We start from the raw sequence: 21,102 nt of genomic DNA, 5'->3' as shown, positions 1-21,102 counted from the left end.
ACTTTTACTAACTTTCCAGGACAACACCGTCCTGGGAACAATCAAATTAAGAGTAAGATGTTGTCCACCTCACACCAGTCAGAATGGCTAAAATTAACAAGTCAGGAAACGACAGATGTTGGCGGGGATGCGGAGAAAGGGGAACCCTCCTACACTGTTGGTGGGAATGCAAGCTGGTGCAACCCCTCTGGAAAACAGTATGGAGGTTCCTCAAACAGTTGAAAATAGAGCTACCATACGATCCAGCGATTGCACTACTGGGTATTTACCCCAAAGATACAAATGTCGGGATCCGAAAGGGTACGTGCATCCCAATGTTTATAGCAGCAATGTCCACAATAGCCAAACTGTGGAAAGAGCCAAGATGTCCATCGACAGATGAATGGATAAAGAAGATGTGGTATATATACACAATGGAATATTATGCAGCCATCAAAAGGAATGAGATCTTGCCATTTGCAACGACATGGATGGAACTGGAGACCGTTATGCTGAGTGAAATAAGTCAATCAGAGAAAGACATGTATCATATGACCTCACTGATACAAGGAATTCTTAATCTCAGGAAACAAACTGAGGGTTGCTGGAGTGGTGGGGGGTGGAAGGGACGGGGTGGCTGGGTGATAGACATTGGGGAGGGTATGTGCTATGGTGAGTGCTGTGAATTGTGCAAGACTGTTGAATCACAGATCTGTACCTCTGAAACAAATAATGCAATATATGTTAAGAAAAAAAAAAAGAAGATAGGGGAAGAATGAAGGGGAGTAAATCGGAGGGGGAGACGAACCATGAGAGATGATGATCTCTGAAAAACAAACTGAGGGTTCTAGAGGGGAGGGGGGTGGGGGGATGTGTTAGCCTGGTGATGGGTATTAAAGAGGGTGTGTTCTGCGTGGAGCACTGGGTGTTATGCACAAACAATGAATCATGGCACACTACATCAAAAACTAATGATGTGATGTATGGTGATTAACATAACAATAAACAATTTAAAGAAAAAAAGAGTAAGATGTTGTTTGGGGGGAAAAATAAAAGAATAAGATGTTTGCAAGGAATTATGGGCTTAAGGCATAGAAATCAAATTGTCTAAAAGGAGATTTCATTTAAGTCATGATGACCTTCCTAGTTGAACTCAGAAAATTGCTATGACCCAGAACATGTGAAATAAATAAGAAATTCAAGTACTATTTGAAATGATTCTGTATTTCTAACCCTTAGCCACCAAAGGACCGTTTCATGTTGATAATGACAGGATGCCTAAGTGAATATGCAATTAAGTGACTTATGAGAAACAATATAATTTCAGGTAGGGTAGGTGAGATTCTTAATAACTGTATTAATTTTACATTACATGGTATACTAATTACGTTATATTGTTATCTAACATAATGGCAATAAATTCACCTGCAATAGTTCAAGATACTTTTCTCCTTCTCATTGTCAAAAGAAAGCCAGATTTTCTAGTTTCCTTAAATAGTGCAAAAGTCACATAACAAGCTTCTGCTAAGCTCAGCCTGGCCAATACTGAGTGATACACATGTAACATTCTTAACCATCTGAGTTGTTTAATATAAACTTTACTTTTGAGACATGGTACTTATGAAGTAAAGCAGATTTTTACTACTGACCTTCCCAAATTTGTGTTTGAGTGGAAGTCCTACATCCTGAAATGCTGAAATAATATCAGATTTATAATCTTGTATAAAAATTCCTAGGTCAACATCTTTACTATAAGGAATAATGTTGCATTGCCGATACCACCCTAAAAATAAAAAAGAAAAGAAACAAGAAAACTTTTTAAAAACTTAAGTTTGGAAAAAATTAGTCACTATCGTATGATCTTTGTAAGAGTGGATTTTATTTCTTAAGATTAGACTTACAGTGCTTTACCAAAAATATTTTTTAAAAATTAAATCCCAAACTAAAATCTGTGGTTATAAGAAGCCATCTGTTGAAGAACCTTTCTTTTTTTTTCTTTCCTTCATTTTTACTGCTCTGAGCACTCAGCATCCTCAAAAACTTTCATGATGTATTTTAATTTCTAAATAAACTATTAGCTTTAATAATGTAAACTGGGCCAGGCCGCCAGGGTGGCCCAGTCGGTTGGGTGTTTCAGCTCAGGATATGATCTCAGGGCTGTGGTACTGAGCCCTGCATCAGGCTCCACACTCCATGCAGAGTCTGCTTATTCCTCTCCCTCTGCACCTCCCCTGCGTTCTCTCTCTCCTTTCTCAAATAAATAAATAAATGAAATCTTTAAAAAAATAATGTTAACTGGGCCATCCATTTAAAAAAATTAAGTTACTTTTGAGAATGTTTGATCATAAACCTCTAATGATGAAGGCTGCCTTTAAGGTATGCTAAAAAATATAATCTAATTCTTTTGCTTAACCAGTATCCCTTTCCTGAACAATAATTTATAGAACTTAACAGCTCTGAACAGCTCGTGTCTGATGGCTCATATAAATATTTATTTTAGAGAGAGAGAGAGCATGAACGTGTGGGGGGAGGAGGGGAGAAGGGAGGGGGAGAGAGAAACTCAAGCAGACTCCCCATGGAGCATGGAGCCTAATGAAAGGCTGGGTCTCATGATCCTGAGATCACGACATGAGCTGAAACTAAGAGTCAGTCGCTTAACTGACTGCACCACAAGGTGCCCCTGATGGGTCATATAAAAAAGAGAAGTATCATCCTCAATTTTCAGCACATTGTCAATATCAAAAGATATTTCTAGGTATATTTACTATGTACCTACTTCTCAATTAGGTGCTATAACTACTGTTCTAAAAAACCAAAATCTATACCATAATACTACTAAGGGCTCCTGGGTCTCCCCTGTATCCTTCTAATTCTTTCATCCAAATTATTCAGAAAGTATATAAATGCCTATGATTGTCTTTATAGGCATTGCTATTGGGCAACACTGTTTGGCATTCTAAACTTTAATTTCATTGTAACACAGATGTTTAGAAGTCTAGGATGGCATCTCATCTCTAGCTTGAGAAAAATCCACACTCCACATCCATCAGAGAATCATAAACTATTAAAAATGGAAGGCTCCTTGGGGCGCCTGGGTGGCTCAGTTGGTTAAGCATCTGACTCTTGATATCAGCTTAAGTCTTGATCTCAGGGTTGTGAGTTCAAGCCCTGCACTGGATTCCACGCTGGGTATGGAGCCTACTTAAAAAAAATGGAAGTCTCCTTAAATAACATCTAATTCAACTCCTTCATTTTGCTCTTAAATGAAGAAAACCATGGGGCTAAAAATGCATAATAAAACATGACAAGTAATTAAGAAGCATTTCTGATGACATAGTTTTATAACACAATCTTACTTCAAAAAGTTAAACCTTAAAGCATATATCACATACATGTGTGAGATGCATTCTTTTTTTCTTGGCTTACTCTACCTAAAAGCTCTGTGACAGGAAGAACCACATGAATTTCCACAAAGCCTAACAAATAGGATAATCATATATCCCAGTTTACATCTGTCATACCAACATAATTACTAATGGTACTCCTTTTCACTCTTAAAAGTCTCTCGAATTGGACAATAAATTATATTGTAACACTATAAAAACAGGAGGATTAATTTTTGTACAAATAAAGTTATAATCAAGAAAGAATACAGTTATGACCAACTATAGTTATAAACAAGAGGGAATAAAAACAACAGAATTTAGATTCTTAATAATTCTAAATTCCAAGAAGTTTGATCTAATGTATAGTGGAAGGAGATCCAAAAATCTTCCTCCGATGCTAACAGCAACTTGCATAAGGACTCTAGAAAAGTGTACATTTCCCCATCTCACGATGACTGGAATTTGGTAAGGCAGTGATGTCCAACCAGTGAGAGTATCAGTGACCTGGGAAAGACTTGTGGGAAGACCTTATGGCACTCCCTTCAGTCTTTCTCTCATTTGCGTAAGTAAATGTGTAAGTAAGTAAAGAAAGAGAATAGAGGTTTTTTTGGGTTTTTTTTTTTTAAAGGCAGAACAATCTTGGGGACAGAAATAATAAAATGCTAATCCAAGGATTGTCTGAAGATCAAATATAGTCTACATGTTCTGATATAAATTTTATACATGACTTACAGTTTTTGGTAAACACAACATGGCCTTCCTAACTCTCTTTTATGTTTCTGAAATTAATTTCTTTAAAGAAATGAATAAATTCCTGCTCTGTGCACTACGTTTATTCTATGACACTTCAAATATCACTGATGTTTTGTCATCTCAAGCAGTCATCCCTAAAGCCAAAGAGGATGAAATGACAAAAAGACAAATGTAAAGCAGTAAGAATTTTACCTAGACAAGTTCCACTGCTCAGCCAGAACCGTACTCCCAATTTCTTTAATGTTTTGGCTGCCAGTTGCAATAATTCCTTTGCATTCTTCCGAAAGGTCATAGCTTCCACAGTGTTATCATCAAGGTACTGCTACAGATACAACAAATATTCAGCTATTACAGCCATTTCTAAATTGCTAGAAATATTTCTGTGACATCTAAATTAAATCTGAAAATTAACCCTATATTATATATTTTTCTATTATAAAGAAATCAAGTTTCAGAGTTCCTTGTTAGTTGCACGTTTATAACACTACAGGAACAGATTCTAGAAAAAGACAAGTTAAAGGGGAAGGAGTATAACCAGGATTCCCAAAGGATGAGACTTCCACTTTTATCAACTCCCTTCACATCACAATTTAGCAGATTGGGCAGTTAGGAGAAAAGAAGACTAAATCTGAGAGCTATAAGCATATCTGAACAAAAAGCACTTAGTGACATTTTCATGATTCACTGAATCAACTGGTTTTAGAGACTACAGGGCATAAGAAAAAGAGCCTGGGATTTTGGTTCAGATTATCTGTGTTCAAGTCCAGCCCCACTTCTTAGCTGTGGTGCTGGGCGTATCACCTCAGGAGAGCACAAGCTCCATGAGGAAAGTGACTTCATTTTATCACTTTACCTCTAGAGCCCAGCACAGCACCTAAACATCTGCAGAATGAGTGAGAGTGAAAGAACAAAGCTCTCTTAGATACGGTTTCCTTATCAGGCACTAAAGGATACTAATTACACTTTGCAGGACCACTGTGAAGACTTAATAACACAATGGATTACAGAAAAATGCCTTGTAAATATGAAGTTCTAGACAAATATTATCATTTACCTAGTCATGCTTTTCTAATTTTCTCCATTTTTAGGCTGTTCTAGACTGGGGAAAACACTATAAATTCTTCAGTGATGGGTGCCTGGGTGGCTCAGTTGGTTAAGCGACTGCCTTCAGCTCAGGTCATGATCCTGGAGTCCCAGGATCGAGTCCCACATCGGGCTCCCTGCTCAGCGGGGAGTCTGCTTCTCCCTCTGACCCTCTTCCCTCTCGTGCTATCTCTCATTCTCTCTCTCTCAAATAAATAAATAAAATCTTTAAAAAAAAAAAAATTCTTCAGTGATGCTTCATTACCTATGGGTCAAAATCTAAACTTCTTCGCATAGCAGACAAGGAGATTTGTGTTGGGGTCCCTGACTACTGGTCCAGCCTCACCACCCCCCTCCTCACACTTCATAATATAGCAATAACCACTAACTCCCCAAATACACCATGACTTTTCAAGCCTCTGTGCCTTTATACAAGTTTCCTTTCTCGGAAATGTTCCTGACTAACAAAATCTTTCATGTCTCAGTTCTACCTTTTGAAAAACATTCCCTAATTTTTCTAGGCAGATGTATTTATTCTCCCAGTGCTACCCTTTTTTTTTTTTTTTAAGATTTTATTTATTTATTTGACAGAGAGAGACACAGCGAGAGAGGGAACACAAGCAGGGGGAGTGGGAGAGGGAGAAGAAGGCTTCCTGCTGAGCAGGGAGCCCAATGCGGGGCTCGATCCCAGGACCCTGGGATCATGACCTGAGCCGAAGGCAGACGCTTAATGACTGAGACACCCAGGCGCCCCCCAGTGCTACCCTTTTGTTCAACATTTAAGGAGCAAAGAATAATATCTGTCCAAGATATAGACAAAGACAAATGAAAGAATCTGTCCAATGAGTTTATAATAGTTACCATGTATATCCACTTTCACTATAATTATCATCATTTTTAATTCACATTATTGGTTTTACTTATGTTTCCTCCACTAGGCTGTAAAGACAGTTCCTTGAGGGCATATACTAAACCTCCGCATCACTGTATGGAACAATTTAGAATGGTGCCTGACACATAATATGTGAGTATCACATAGTGGTATATGGGTAAATGAATAAATGACTAAGCCCCTCCTGCACTAGGCCCTGCCTATAATATCCAAAATATCCTGTCATTCTTTTACAATATAGCAGGAGAAAATATAGCTGCTGGAGGGACTCTAAGGATCTTAAGAAAAAAGTATCCCTAGGAAGAAAGTGGGATCCCAGAAGATAAGCTGCCTTCTCTAAACATACAAATTGTACAGGATCCCTTCAAGATGAAAACATTCTCAGAGCTACAGCTTCTCTGAGAACACATGACTGGAATGGGAGGCACATGTTCTTATCCTTGGTGTGATGGAAAATACTGGAGACGCAGGCCTTAGTCTATGCTCAGCCAATAATAACTGTGTAGCACACTGAAACCTCAATTTTTTTATTTGTTAAAAGTAAATACTTGCATAATTTCAAAGAGTGACTGAAAGGGTCAAATTAAGTAACAGACATGAAAACTCTGTGCTTGATAAAGACAGTACTCTGATAGTTATGTCCTACTGAGGCTGCCCCATGCATGGACATACTCTCACCTCTGACATACCTTTCCTAGCACGACACTCACAGAAATTCCATTTCTTAGAATTTACCCCATATGTATTAAAGTATATACACCTATAAACCTTTTGCATCTGTTAGGGATTTTTAAAATTATGGTATGCATGTTTTTTTCTACTTAAAGATGTCTTATATCAATCTTGGGCTTATCATGCCTCTAGAAAAAGACAAAATCCTAATTTAAACATCATGTCCATTTGATCTTTGTTATTCAGGTAACCTTTCCCCAGGCTTCCCCCAAAATACAGACTGAAAATAACATGACATTTATTTTATAGATGAGGAAATTAAGACTTAGAAATTTGTTCAAAGTCTCAGAAAAAAATTAGTAAAAGAAGGAGGCTAATAAAGCTTTGTAGATATCCCTAGGCCAGGTGTCCAGATAGTTCCATATTTCCCTCTGGAAATTCCTGAATCAAGTTCAGGAAAATGTATATTATCCTACTTCTAAACTTCTTGGTAGATTGAGAAAATAAAAGTAAATAAAGTAAGTCAAGAGAGCATTTCCTCTTCTCCTCCTCCTCCCTTCCTGAACTACTCAATACTAGAACTATTAGGTAAAGCAGAGCAAGAAAAGGCACATGGGTGGCCTGGTATGGGTATCAGAGCCTGAGCAAGTGATAAGGGAATCCACATGGAGGGGACACCCCCTCCATGTCCAGTGTGGGGAGTCAGAGCCCAAGCAGTTTGAGAAGTGTGTCCATGGATGGGGGCAGCACAGGGGGAGATTAGCAACATTCAAGCAGGGTGAGGACAGCAACCATGTGGGAGAGGGGACAGAAGCAATGACAGGAGATTGAACAAATAAGCAAATATATTAAGAATAACAGGAGTCAAGTTTCTCACTGAGAAGGGAGTCACAAATAAGGAAATAAACCCTATGCTGTTTAACTGAAACATAAATTAGTTGGACTGGCAATATCTATGTGAATTCATGGATCTTGATAGATAGACGGATATAGAAATACACACACACACACACACACACACAGTCACTGAGAGGGCCTGTGTGCAACAAAACCCAAGTAGCAAAGAGCACACCTGGCATCCAAACCTTGGCTTCTAAAAGGAACCAGGACTTAGAGAAATGGCTGATTCCAGTGTTGTCACAGGGAAATTACAAGATGAACCTAGAGCATCTTGTTCCAAAGAGCAAAAAAGTACTCAAAAAATGATGAAGACGTGTCAAAAAGACACGGAAGCCATCATGAAGAGGTTCCCACTGGCCAAAGAGGGAACAATTTGAGGATCAAAGTAAATAATGAAAATAAAGGGGGAGCCTGGCTGGCTCAGTCAGAAGGGCATGCGACTCTTGATCTCTGGGTTATGAGTTCAAGCCTCACACTGGGTGTAGAGATTACTAAAAAAATATGAATTAATTTTTAAAAAAAAAATAATGGACTATAACTTATTGAATAAAATAGGAAATCATGAGTTCATACTGATGTAAACAAATAAATTGAAAGATTGATAAGGATGTTGACAATTATTTTTTAAGAGAGAGAGAGTGCATGAAGTAGTGGAGGGGCAGAGAAGGGGCAGAGGGAGAGAGAGAACCTTAAGCAGGCTCCATGCCCAGTACAGAGCCTGATGTGGGGCCCAATCTCATGACGCTGAGATCATGACCTGAGCTGAAATCAAGAGTCTGACACTTCACCAACTAGGCTACCCAGGAGCCTCAGGATATTGACAATATTTACCTGGTGTTAAAGTACCTTCGGGGCATCGGGTGGCTCAGTCAGCTGAGCTTCTGACTGATTTCAGCTCACATCATTATCTCATGGCTCATGAGATCGAGCCCCACAATGGACTCTTGTACTCAGCAGGGAGTCTGCTTGGGATTCTCTCTTCCTCTGCCCCTCCCCCACACCTTGTGCACGCTCTCTCTCTCTCTCAAATAAGTAAATAAACCTTTAAAAAAAGATACATACCAAATTTCTATTAGTTACAAAGGAAAAAACAGAAACTTTACAGGGGTGGAAGCTAGGATACCACTTTAATCAAGCGATCAATGTGAATATCAACAGTAATGGGACAAATCACAACCATGCAGCACCTGATAGGATGTAATGAGAAGAACATAGAATCACTTCTGTATTATTCCTACTATAGGTGTATTACCTGAATCTAACATTAGGAAAAAACAGACAAACCTCAAACAAGGGACAATTTACAAAATACCTGGCCTGTAATCTTCAAAAGCATCAAAGTCATAAAAATTAAAAAAAAGACTATGAAATCATTCCAGACTGGAGGAAACTAAAGAGAGAAAAATTAAATATGGGGGTGCCTGGGTGGCTCAGTCAGTTAAGCGACTGACTTGATTTCGGCTCAGGTCATGATCTCAGGGTCGTTAGATCAAGTGCTGGGTTGGGCTCCATGCTCAGTGCAGTATCTGCTTAGGATTCTCTTTCTCCCTCTCCCTTTACCCTTCCCCCCACTCACATTCTCTCTCTCTCCCTAAAATAAAAAAAAAATCTTTAAAAAAAGAGGGAAAAAGAAATATTAAATACAACATGTGATCCTAAATCCTTTTATCATATTTTACTCTGAACTGGATCCTCTTATTATAAAGGCCATTACTGAGACAATTAGCAAAACTTGAATGGGGTTAAATGGTGATAATCTATGTGTTAACTTCCTGATTTTTTTATTAAGACAATGTAGACAATGTTCTTGTTTTGGGAAAATACTAAATTGAGGTTGTGGGATACACAGTCAACAACTTACTCCCAAATGGTTCAGGAAAAAATTACTTGTATTTCATTTATAACTTTCCTGAAAGTTCGAGAATGTTTCCAAAAAAATATTATTAGAAACAGAAAGTTAGAAGGTTGTTTTTTTTTTTTTTAAGATTTTATTTATTTGACAGAGAGAGACACAGCGAGAGAAGGAATACAAGCAGGGGGAGTGGGAGAGGGAGAAGCTGAGCAGCGAGCCCGACGCAGGGCTCGATCCCAGGACCCTGGGATCATGACCTGAGCTGAAGGCAGACGCTTAATGACTGAGCCACCCAGGCACCCCTAGAAGGTTGTTTTATGAGCTCTATTAGATTAGTTCATTGCTTGTTTCACACCAGGCATTATATTTTAGACTGTTTGGCGCCATCAAGTGTTCAAAGTGATGTATGCTCACTTCAATTTGAAAACTGAAACTCCTGGTACTTTTAAATGATGAAGAATGAAACATTTAAGAGAATAAGAAAAAAGAGTTATCAACCTAATTAGGCACCCTACATCAGTAATATCAATACAACAGCAAAAGAGAAAAGCAAATCAGAAATCACAAGTATGCCCTGCTTCAAGTGAGGGACACACATGATCCTACTATAAATATAAACCTCCAGACAGGATTAGTCTCCAGTGTGATGGTCCTTTAAACACCAAAACTACAAGGCTATATATGATAAGCCCTCTGAGCATCTGTCATTCGTATCCTTTACTCAAATGCTGGTTGAGTGCTTGACTGAAAATTTCAAAAGCAAAAATGAAAATATGGAATTAAAAAATTTGATACTATCCTAATGCTGTATCAATATCTTGAAACATTTTATATCTTATACTGCTTTCTCACAAAGATCAACAAAATGAGTCTGGGGAAATGCTTCCTAGATAATGGAGTAGTCCTAATAAGTATCCTTAAAAAAAATCATTTGATTCAGATGAGCACCTTATTCTCCATACACTTTTCCATAATTCTAGGATCTTTTCTTTGTGCCAGATGCTGTTCTAGATACTGGGGCTACAGAGGTGAATGAAGTAAGATGCCTGCCATCAATAAGTTCACATCATCTAGTAGGGGGACAAGACCTATATTCACAATTCACTGTGATAAGAGCTCTGACAGAGGTGGCAACCAGAACAAACTCCCTTAAAGGTCAGAAGAGTGAGTGGTCAAGTCCAAGCACCAGGCTGCATCGCCTCTGCATTTTGTTATTACCACGTGATAAATGAAGATCACAGCTTGCCTATGAGAGTAGGCTCATCCACAGATGCAGTTTGCCAGCTTTTCATCCATGAGGCTGACTGGGTATGTTTCACAGCTCCACAATTACAGATTTAAGGGGACTGGGCTGGGAAGACCCACCAGGAAGGTTGGCAGGCCTCGGTCCAGGGGAATAACACAGCCTACCAGAAAAACCTTGCGTTTGTGGGTGTGGGGCACTTGGCCAGTGATGATACGGCTGGTACTTCATTTCCTCATTCCATTCCTGTCCATGTGTCTACAGTTTTCTTGGAACGGAATCCCAGAAAATAAAGGGCAAGTGGAAGGATTAGGGTACCAAAACCCCACCATAAATCTGTTTTTACTGTATTTCTGTTTCATGTCATACCTTAGAGCTAAAACTTGATGTCTCTCAAAACCATCTTTACATCCCCAGGGTGAGCAGAGTTCCTGGGAAACAGGCTTTCAATAAATGTTTATTGAATTGAAAGCTACAGCAGCAGAATAAAGTAAAGTTCAAAAAGCACTGCTCTCTGTGTAGCATTTACCTTCAAAAACCTTCATAAACACAAAAAATTCATATTCACTGAAACCCTCTGAGAAAAACTGTATTTTCCATGAAATCTTTTCCAAATCTACATGGTCTATCTTCTACAGTGGCTTCATCCTAACTGGGATGCTTCAAGAACACACCACCTTTGATAAAACATATGGTGTATCCTAACTGAAAGCAGAGGCCAGTGCTAAACCTACCAAAAGTCTATCCAAATAAAACAATGTCTCCATAAACATCACACCATTCAACTAGGGAAGAAATAGTTTCTTAAGGTTAATGTTTAATCTACTTTAGGGCACCTGGGTGGCTCAGTCGGTGAAGCGCCTGCCTTCAGCTCAGGTCATGATCCCGGGGTCCTGGGATTGAGCCCCGCATCAGGCTCCCTGCTCAGGAGGGAGTCTGCTTCTCCCTCTGCCCCTCCCCCTGCTCGTGCTCATGCTCTCTCTCTCTCTCTCAAAAATAAATAAATAAAAAATCTTTAACCTACTTTTAAAAAATTAAAACAATCTAGAAGAAAACAGATGAATCAAAAAAGATGTTTTCTTACTGATTTTCCATAAGTCCCTTCATTTCCTACCCCTCCCCAGAAATATTAAAAATAAACACATCTCTTTTAATTTACAAAGTACAACACTCGATTATTTCTAACCTGAAAGAATGCTCGAGCTTCTTTATACCTACACTCAATAAACCTAGAGTGTGGTATTTCTTCTAGAAAGTGCACTGGATCTTTCGGGATGAAAACTTCTAGTCCATCAACAGTAATTTGTTGCAACTCTGGCCTGAAAACAAGTTAAGATTTATTACAAGGACTTAACCCAGAAAACTGGCAGCCTCTTCAAAATATACAACATAAGTAAAACAGCTAAACATCAAGCATATTTTCCTCAGTTACCTCTGAGATCACTTTTTAAGATCTACTCTCTCAGCAACTTTCAAATACACAATTCAGCACTGTTAGCTATAGTCACCACACTGTACATTATATCCCCAGAACGTATTTGTAACTGGAAGTTTGTACCTTTTGACCATATTTACTATGTAAGCATATATCCATGAACATACTTTCTCCTGTGCTTGCACTTTTTATAAATATAATCAAGAGTTGTATTATTTTATGTCTTGCTTCTGTCACTCAACATTGTAAGATTCATCTATATTGTTACACAGAGCACTAATTCATTCACTTCCATGCTCTACAATATTTCATTGTATGAATATACAATGTTTGGCAGCATTGAAAACAATGTTGTTATGAACATTCTTATATATATTTCCTGATGCACATGTCCCTGAATTTCTTCCTGTTGAATATTTACATTTCAAAACTGATTTGTGTGAATTACATATTAGATTTAATTACTAAGTGTAAACAAAGAGTAAGAATTCATGACTGGACAATAGAGGTTTCAGAACTCCTCTTTGGATCCTGAATTTACCTGTCAAAAGCTCCAGGATAACGACCAAACTGTAACTTTCGAAAAGGAACAAATCTCCTATCCATGTGTCCTTTGAGTCGTAAATGGCCATGCCAGAGGTAGTTGCCATTCCTCTCATGAAAGACCACCAAGTGGATGGCATGATTGGCCAATCTGCAGATGTAGTGCAGGGGAATTTCAGTTCCAGAAAGGGAGTCTATCCCATCTAGCCGGGGATCTTTGCTCTCAATCTTTAGGCACTGAAATCCCATATTTTCAGCTATCCGGAACCAGCCTTCCTAAAATCAAAGAAACATCAAGCTTAAATATTTAAAACCAAATACTGGTAGCAAAACTAAAGTGATTCTTACACTGAATTAAGCCATACATATTTTTGCTAATCTGCTCTTTGCCCAAAGATTTCAAACTAAGGGTGGCAAGGGGGAATGTGGGGGTGGGAGAATAAAGGAGAATACCGAAAAGGGAAACTACGTAGCTTGGCGGACACGTTCAAAGACTCCCTTTATGCAAATTAATACCAATTTCTTCCTTGAAAAGAGAATGCTCAGGTTAGTGTTCTCTGGTTAGTATCTATAGTAATAATAACCATAACAAAAAACAAACACCTAAAATGAAGGGATTTAGAAAAATAAAAAGTAGCAGGGAGCAAACAACTAAACAAAAACCAAAAAACATGAAAATCTACAGAGCAGAAAAGACAAAACTGCACCCATGAAACAAGAATCCTATTGTAAGAGTACACAAAATTTTTAGAAAAATAGAAAATTTTTGAGCAAGAATATGAAGACAATCAAAGACATTGTTAAAGATTTTGCCTAAAAGTAGAACAGTTAGAAAAAAGAGATGAAAAATCATTGAGCAAAGATAAGAAAATGAGAGAATTAATTCTGGAAGTCCAACATCCAAGTAATAAAATGGTCTTTCTTTCAGAAAGAAAAAACACTTTTAATTAACACTATCCTGGGGGAAGGGGAGTCCTACTTAAATCAATAACACAAGAAAAAGAAATAAGGTCTAAGGGTTGGAAAGGAAGAGACTAAAATGTCTTTTTGTGCAGAAAATACAACCATCTACATTCAAAGAAAGAGAAAAAGAAAGAGAGGGGGAATGGGGATGAAGAGAGGAGAATGGGAGGAAGAAACTGTGGAGTTTATCTATACAGTGCAGAGTTCAGAACAGTAGCTGGGATATAGCATCAATACACAAAAATCAACAGCATTCTCATTACCTATAATAAATTGGAGAAGGAAGAGGAAAAACATCCACATTATCCACCACCCCCACTCCTCACACACACACACACAAACACACACACACACCCCACACACAAAACTATAAGGTAGCATGGAATAAATCTTATCAAAAATGTGCAAAATATGGAGCACCTGAGTGGCTCAGCTGGTCACGTGTCTGACTCTTGGTTTTGGCTCAGGTCATGATCTTAGGGTTGTGGGACTGAAGCCCAAGTTGGGCTCTACACTCAGTGCAGAGTCTCCTTGAGATGCTCTCTCCCCCTCTCCCTCTGCCCCTCCCTCCACTTGTGCACGCTCTCTCAATAAATAAATAAATAAATAAATAAATAAAATCTTTTTAAAAAATGTACAAAATCTGTTAGAAAAATTACAATATTCTGTTAAAGCTCATTAAAGGACACCTGAATGAAAGGAGGTATATTTATGTTCATGGTTAAAAAATCTTAATATTTTAACAATGTCAAGAAACCTCTCATGTTTTTGCTTTCTCAGACTAGCCTGGATAATGAAAGACACATGGCCCAGGCACCTCCACTGGCCATCTGACAGCCAGCCATCCTGAAGAAGCAGAGCTGCCTAGCTGACTGGAAACTGAGCTTAGCTGAGATCAGAAGAACTGCCTAGCTAAATGCTACCCAAATCATTGTCACAAAATCATGAGCTACACAAATGGTTGTCGTTTAAGCCACTACATTTTAGGGTGATTTGTTACACAGTAGAAGCTAACTGCTATATAAGTCAAACTAGAAATCAAATATGCAGGTAAAAAGAAACATTTTCAGACATGCAAGGTTTCAACCTCCCATTCACACTTTGTCTGAAGGGAATTCCTAAAATGCTGTGAAGGGGAGTTACAGAACAGTATCTGCACAGCAGATCAGTCTGTATTAAGGCAAAAAGACCCAGAGTTCTAGGAGGGATGTCTCCAAGGACAAAAAAGTGGAACTGAGAGATTACCCAGTGTGTTAGATCCTATTGGCAGTGTCATGTTTCTGTTACAGAGTTTATACATAGATTATTAATAGATATATAGAAAACTAGTTAACAGAAAAGGAGGAAAAAAGAGCAACTAATGAATTGTTGAACACAACAAAAACTTATGATGTACTATATGTTGGCAAACTGAACATAATGGAAAATAAAAAAAAAAGTCGCATGAGAAAAGGAATATAATGAGATTAAATGAGGTAGCATCCAAGTGATTATATATTCATAAGGTCAACACTACTGGTTTAATACAAAATGTGATATAGTCATTTTAGGATGATGATGGCACAAGAGAGTGTGTGTGTATATAGGAAGACAAAATAGATATGAGCTAAATTCTCATAATTTATAAACTAAATTGAAATATTAAAATATGAAAATTTTATGATTGAAATATGAAATATTAAAAACATGAAATATTTTATGAAATATTAAATATGGAATATTAAAAATAGAAGCAGAAACACTTCATTTATAAATGAGAAAATAAACAAGGTAGAAAGAGTTGAGAGTGGTTGACTCTCGGAGCAGAAATAAGAGATGAGGAGAGAAGAGCAGATACTGCTCTTTTTCCTTATGAGTTCTGTATTACTATCTGACTTTTAAAACTTGGGACTGGTATTATTTTAATTAAAAACATAAAAATTACATTTAAAATACCACATCCTAACTTCTCCACAAATTTAAATATTTTAAAAATATAAAATTGGGAAGAAAGAAAAAAATATGCCAACAAGAATCAGGTACTTATATGTACACTTTGTCTCATCACTTGCATCACTGCCTGGAAAGAACCAACTGTAGACCAGAAAAAAGTCAAAGCTCAGTTTCTTGAGGCCCCGTGTAAGAGCCTGGGGCAATCAAGGAAACGTGCCGCATAAACTGCTTCCCATCGCCACCCTGGAGCATAAGCCTACACAGCAGTGGTCAACACAACTAAGCAGCCCTCCATCTGAGTAACAAACAAGTACTGCACACTTACAGGATGGAAAGAGTAGTGCTACCGACTAGTGATACTGCCCTCACATACCTTATACCTTACGTGGCAGATACTGAATATTCATCACCAGATCCCTTCCTGCTTGCCTACTACACTGATGGAAAACCTAAGTACCTGTCTTTTTAGCTCCCTTTCCAACAAGAAGACACTTGAGTTTAATTCTGGACAGTGAGTATAAGCAGTTTATCAGAGCTTTCGAGAAAAATTTTTGCTTCAAAGAATGAATAGTGTCACCATCCCTTCCTCTCATATTCCTGCCTTAAACATGGATATGATGCGTGGAAACTATGACAGCTATCTTGTAATGATGAGAAAAATGAAGAAAGAACTTCAGTGATGCCAGCCCTGACATCAGTGGGCAGCTGAACTAATACCAATGGCACCAATCTTTCAACCACTTGTTACACAAGAAAAATAAGTCCCCCATTTGCTTAAGCCACTATTAAGTGTCTTCTGTTACTTATTGCTGAAAATATTGCCAATACAATTTATAAAAAGCTTTAAAGATTTTTGAAATGTTTTACTTTTCAAACTGGTTTAACCCCACACTATTTTGTAAAAGACACATTCTGTTATCTGAAAGTGAATCATCTTACCTCATTCTTCCACAGGTGATACCACAGTGCAAACGCAGTAAAGTCTCTTGGAACACAGAAAAACTTGCATTCTGAAGTGGAGCCATGAGATGTATTTTTGACTTGTTCAAAGTCTTTATTAATCAATTCCAGAATCAAAGGATCAATAAGGAACACTGGTACATTCTGATTGGATGTTAGCATAATAAACTTTTTAACTGCACGCTGTTTGAGAGGAAAAGAATCCCCTTAATTCTTCTAAACCAATACAACAATCTACCTTATTAAATTTTTATTCATTAATTTTATAAGAATATGTATGTTTCACTCAGTAGATTCATAATACAAGGTAAAATATGCTATAGCAAAAATATATGCAACACACTATAGAGAATAGTAAGCTACTAATTAACTGTACATCCAAAGAATAACAAAATCTTCACAGAGAAAGTTGTATCTGAAATGAAAACTTCGGGTTTACAAATTATTTCCTAGGTATTAATTAAATATTTTTGAGCCAAAGTGGGAGAGGAAATACCAGATGTCAGTTTTTAAAAACAGGTCATGTCAACCTTTTCAAAATCAAAAATCAATTGTATGTGCCACTTTTCTTCGTATTTGCAATACTGCTTAATAATCTTTCTAAGCAAAAGATTCAAACTAAAATATATTGCCTGCTTGACTATTCTCATATATAGTTTGATTTTCTAGTAATAATGTAATATTTTAAAATATAATTCTTTTGGGCAGTAAGTAGAGTCCCCTACTGAAAACATAAATTTCAAAATTAGAATAGAAATACAATAGCCACACTCAAGAGTAAGTAACACCAAAGAGCAGCAAAGATAAATAGAATAACTGGTGTACATCACTGCTTAAAAGCATACTTTAATTAATCATTTCAAAGGGATGTATGCCATCAAAAAGGTGCCTCATAGAATTAAAGGTAAACTCTTATTCACAAAATTTGAAGAAATACGTAAAATATATACAAGATATAAATAAATAGGATATTAAGAATTTTAAGGATAGAAAAAATGACCAAAAGACTCTCTCTTTTTTTTTTTTTTAAGACTTTATTTACTTGACAGAAAGAGACACAGTGAGAGAGGGAACACAAGTGGGGGGAGTGGGAGAGGGAGAAGCAGGCTTCCTGCTGAGCAGGGAGCCCGATGCAGGGCTTGATCCCAGGACCCCGGGATCATGACCCGAGCCAAAGGTAGACGCCCAATGACTGAGCTACCCAGGCACCCCAACTAAATTGAATTTAAATAAAAAATGAGATAAAGCTAGTAGTAAGTCTCTTACCATTTGTTTTTAGTGCTGAGTATGCAAATACCAAGACTACAATAATCTCTGCTCTACAGTAGTTTATTATCTCTTAGTGGGAGAAACAACTAAGTAAAAAGAAAAACAACTCATGCTAAAAGATACAGTAACTTAGATAAAATGGACAAATTTCTTTAAAAACACAATTAACAAATTACCACAAGATAAAACGAAAAATCTGAATTGCCCTATACCTATCACCAAAATTGAATTTATATATATGTTATATATTCATATGTATTTGTTAAACTTATATATATATATATATATACACACACACGTTATATATCAAAACAACAGCAACAAAAAAAAACTCCAGACTCAGATGGTTCACAGGTAAATTCTATCAAATATTTAAGGAATAATACCAATTCTACAAAAACTTCATCAGAAAACTGAGCAGGGAGGAATCCTTCTTAGCTCATTGTATGAGGCCAGTATAATCCAAATACCAAAACCTAACAAAAATATTACAAAACAGAAAATTATAAACCACTATAAAGATACTAGAAAATAAATTCCAGTAGTTTAAAAGAAAAAGATAAAAAAAAAAAAGTAAATATCCTGACCAAGTAGGGTTTATCCCAGAAATGAAAGGTTAGTTTAGCATTTGAAAATCAATGAAATTCACCATATCAGTAGAATGAAGGGGGGAAATCCTATGATAATTTCAATACAGAAAAAGTATTTGACAAAATTCAATACCTATTCATGATTAAAAACTCTCAGCAAACCAGGAATAGGATACTTCCTCAATCTGATAAAGAGTATGAACAAAAAATCTGGTTTTGAGTTGTGGGAGTTCTTTATATATTCTTGATACCCTGTCCTTTGTCAGATACATGTTTTGCAAATATTTCTTCTTCTGTGGCATTTCTTTTCATTTTCTTTTTTTTTTCTTTTTATTTTTTAAAGATTTTATTTATTTATTTGACAGAGAGAGACACAGCGAGAGAGGGAACACAGCAGGGGGAGTGGGAGAGGGAGAAGCAGGCTTCCCGCGGAGCAGAGAGCCTGATGCGGGGCTCGATCCCAGGACCCTGGGATCATGACCTGAGCCGAAGGCAGACGCTTAACGACTGAGCCACCCAGTCGCCCCTCTTTTCATTTTCTTAATGGTGTCTTTTGAGGAGTAGAAGTCTTAAATTTTGATATTCTAATTTATCATTTTTTTTCTTTTATAGTTGTTGCTTTCTGTGCTTTACACCAGAAGAATAAAAGAAATTATTTTGGAAGAAAGATGATGAAGTGACAGACACCTGCACATATAAGGTGCTTAATAAATGTTTGTTGAGTGAATCTCTTTCAGCTTAGTGTTAAATATAAACATGATGAACACATTTATGGCTTCATTACAATTATTGATATAAATATAGATTAGGGCAGGGTAGAGGAGATATTCTCTAACTCACCTTCTAAATATGCCTTCCAGGTTGTTATCAAGCAATCATCAATGCTCCTTGGAAACAGATGTCCAATTGACTCTAAATCCAATTAATTCTAAATAAACATGACTCTTATCATCTGACCTTCATTTTGTTTGCAAGAAAGAAAAATGTCTTGTTGGAAACAGGGTACACTAAGACTATAATAGTCTATTCATCTAAAAGGGCTTGGTGGGACTTGTTCTTAGTGAAAGGCTAGCTCCTAATAATCATTCCCTTTCCTAAGTGCTCTCAAGTCATCTGTTTAATAACTCATTCTAGAATTTTTTTCAGGGCTCAGTATCACACTTACTGATCAGATTTCACTTTTCCTTCCTTTTAAAATACTATTACAAAAGTATTTTAGTACTTCTCCCCTTCCACATTATTCTGCAATTATAGACTAATTCTTAGTACCATGCAATGTAATTAACAAAGAGAACTCACTGAACGTAGTGAGCTGTTCTTTAATTTTTGCTCATTTATCTTGGAAGTAAACCCTTTAAAAAAAAAAACAAAACATATTTTCTCCCACCTCAGGATCCTTCCCTGAATGAAAAAGATGGGGCTTCCTGTTCCCCTCAGACTTCCTTAAGTTCACAGAGGAAAACATCTGCTATTTTTAATAAATTAAAAGTTCATCTTGGTACTTCATAACTGAGGAGCCTGGTATAGGATATCCCAGACTTTACTTTTTAAATAGTAGTTGAAAACCAATTGGTGCCAGCAAGGACCTAAAATTATTACTACTTCATTGCTGCTTCATGATTTTGAAAACCCACTTCCTATCTTAGAAGCTTCATGTCCTGGTTAAAGAGATGCCAAAGACTGAGGTCATCCACAAGAAATAACTGGTCATATCCAAAATATATACGAATAGGATAAATGTAATTTTTTATTAGTAACTAGTAACCTAGCCATTGTTTTTCATTCTAAATTTGCTTAGAAAAAAGGTAGGAAAACATATTTTTATAAATGTATAGGCTCTGAAATTTATAAATCAAAACAGGGCTATATCATACATACTGCTAGTTTTCCTTAACTTAAAAAGGAAACCAGCTGAATAGATTTTTATTCCTAATCATTATTTTCCCTTATTCATAGTTCAGTTCTGATTCATATATTTTTTTCATTTGGGGATGCACCATAGTTCAGTGAGTGAGAATTTTGAAGGCAAACACTTAGGAATCTGGACTCAGCCACTTATTAGCCAACTAACCTTAAACTCTTTCAGTGAACTGAGGATAACGATATGTACTTACTTCATAAAGTTTCCATAAGGACTAAATGAGATATTGCATGTAACGCACTTGACACAGGGCCTATCCCTTCCTCTCCACCTACTCCCACTGCCCACCAAGACAGCTATTACCATCATCATCATTCAACAAATACTTATTGAGTACATAAACAAATGAACCAAATGAACACTGTAAATGAGGAATTTCATCTGTGCTTATCATACATACCCACTGTGTGCTATCAAATCCATTTTGGCTTCCTTTAGATTTTGATAAACCAGCTCCATTCTAAGAAGATAACAAAAAAACATTTTAGTAAACTCAAAGCTATCTTTCTCTGACTTATTTTGCTTGTCATACAGAGAACAAACTGGTGGTGGCTAAAGGGGAGGAGGGGGGGATGGGCAAAATGAGTGAAGGGGAGTGGGAGATATAGGCTTCTAGTTATGGAATGAATAAGCCACAGGGGTGAAAGGGACATCATGGAGAATACAGTCAATGGTACTCTAATAGTGTTGCATGACAGATGGTAGCTACACTTGTGAGCATAGCGTAAC

The 21,102-nt window shown here is 37.1% G+C and overlaps 1 protein-coding gene across 3 annotated transcripts in view; it reads right to left on the bottom strand.

Moving 5' to 3' along the window:
- Positions 1-21,102, bottom strand: part of FKTN (fukutin) — a 63,409-nt gene that overhangs the window by 24,172 nt on the left and 18,135 nt on the right. For all 3 annotated transcript variants that reach the window (XM_028108841.2, XM_028108843.1, XM_028108842.2), the window contains exons 3-8: positions 20,774-20,833; positions 16,573-16,776; positions 12,737-13,014; positions 11,947-12,079; positions 4,311-4,440; positions 1,629-1,762 (exon numbers count right to left, since the gene is read on the bottom strand). In XM_028108841.2, coding sequence (XP_027964642.1) covers positions 1,629-1,762; positions 4,311-4,440; positions 11,947-12,079; positions 12,737-13,014; positions 16,573-16,776; positions 20,774-20,833 — 939 coding nt within the window. The remainder of the gene's footprint in view (positions 1-1,628; positions 1,763-4,310; positions 4,441-11,946; positions 12,080-12,736; positions 13,015-16,572; positions 16,777-20,773; positions 20,834-21,102) is intronic.

The sequence above is a fragment of the Eumetopias jubatus genome, unplaced genomic scaffold (assembly GCF_037043125.1).
Source record: "Eumetopias jubatus isolate StellerSeaLion01/CBP00866 unplaced genomic scaffold, mEumJub1_p1.0 scaffold_15, whole genome shotgun sequence".
NCBI lineage: Eukaryota > Metazoa > Chordata > Mammalia > Carnivora > Otariidae > Eumetopias > Eumetopias jubatus.
This window is presented reverse-complemented; position numbering and strand designations above follow the sequence as displayed.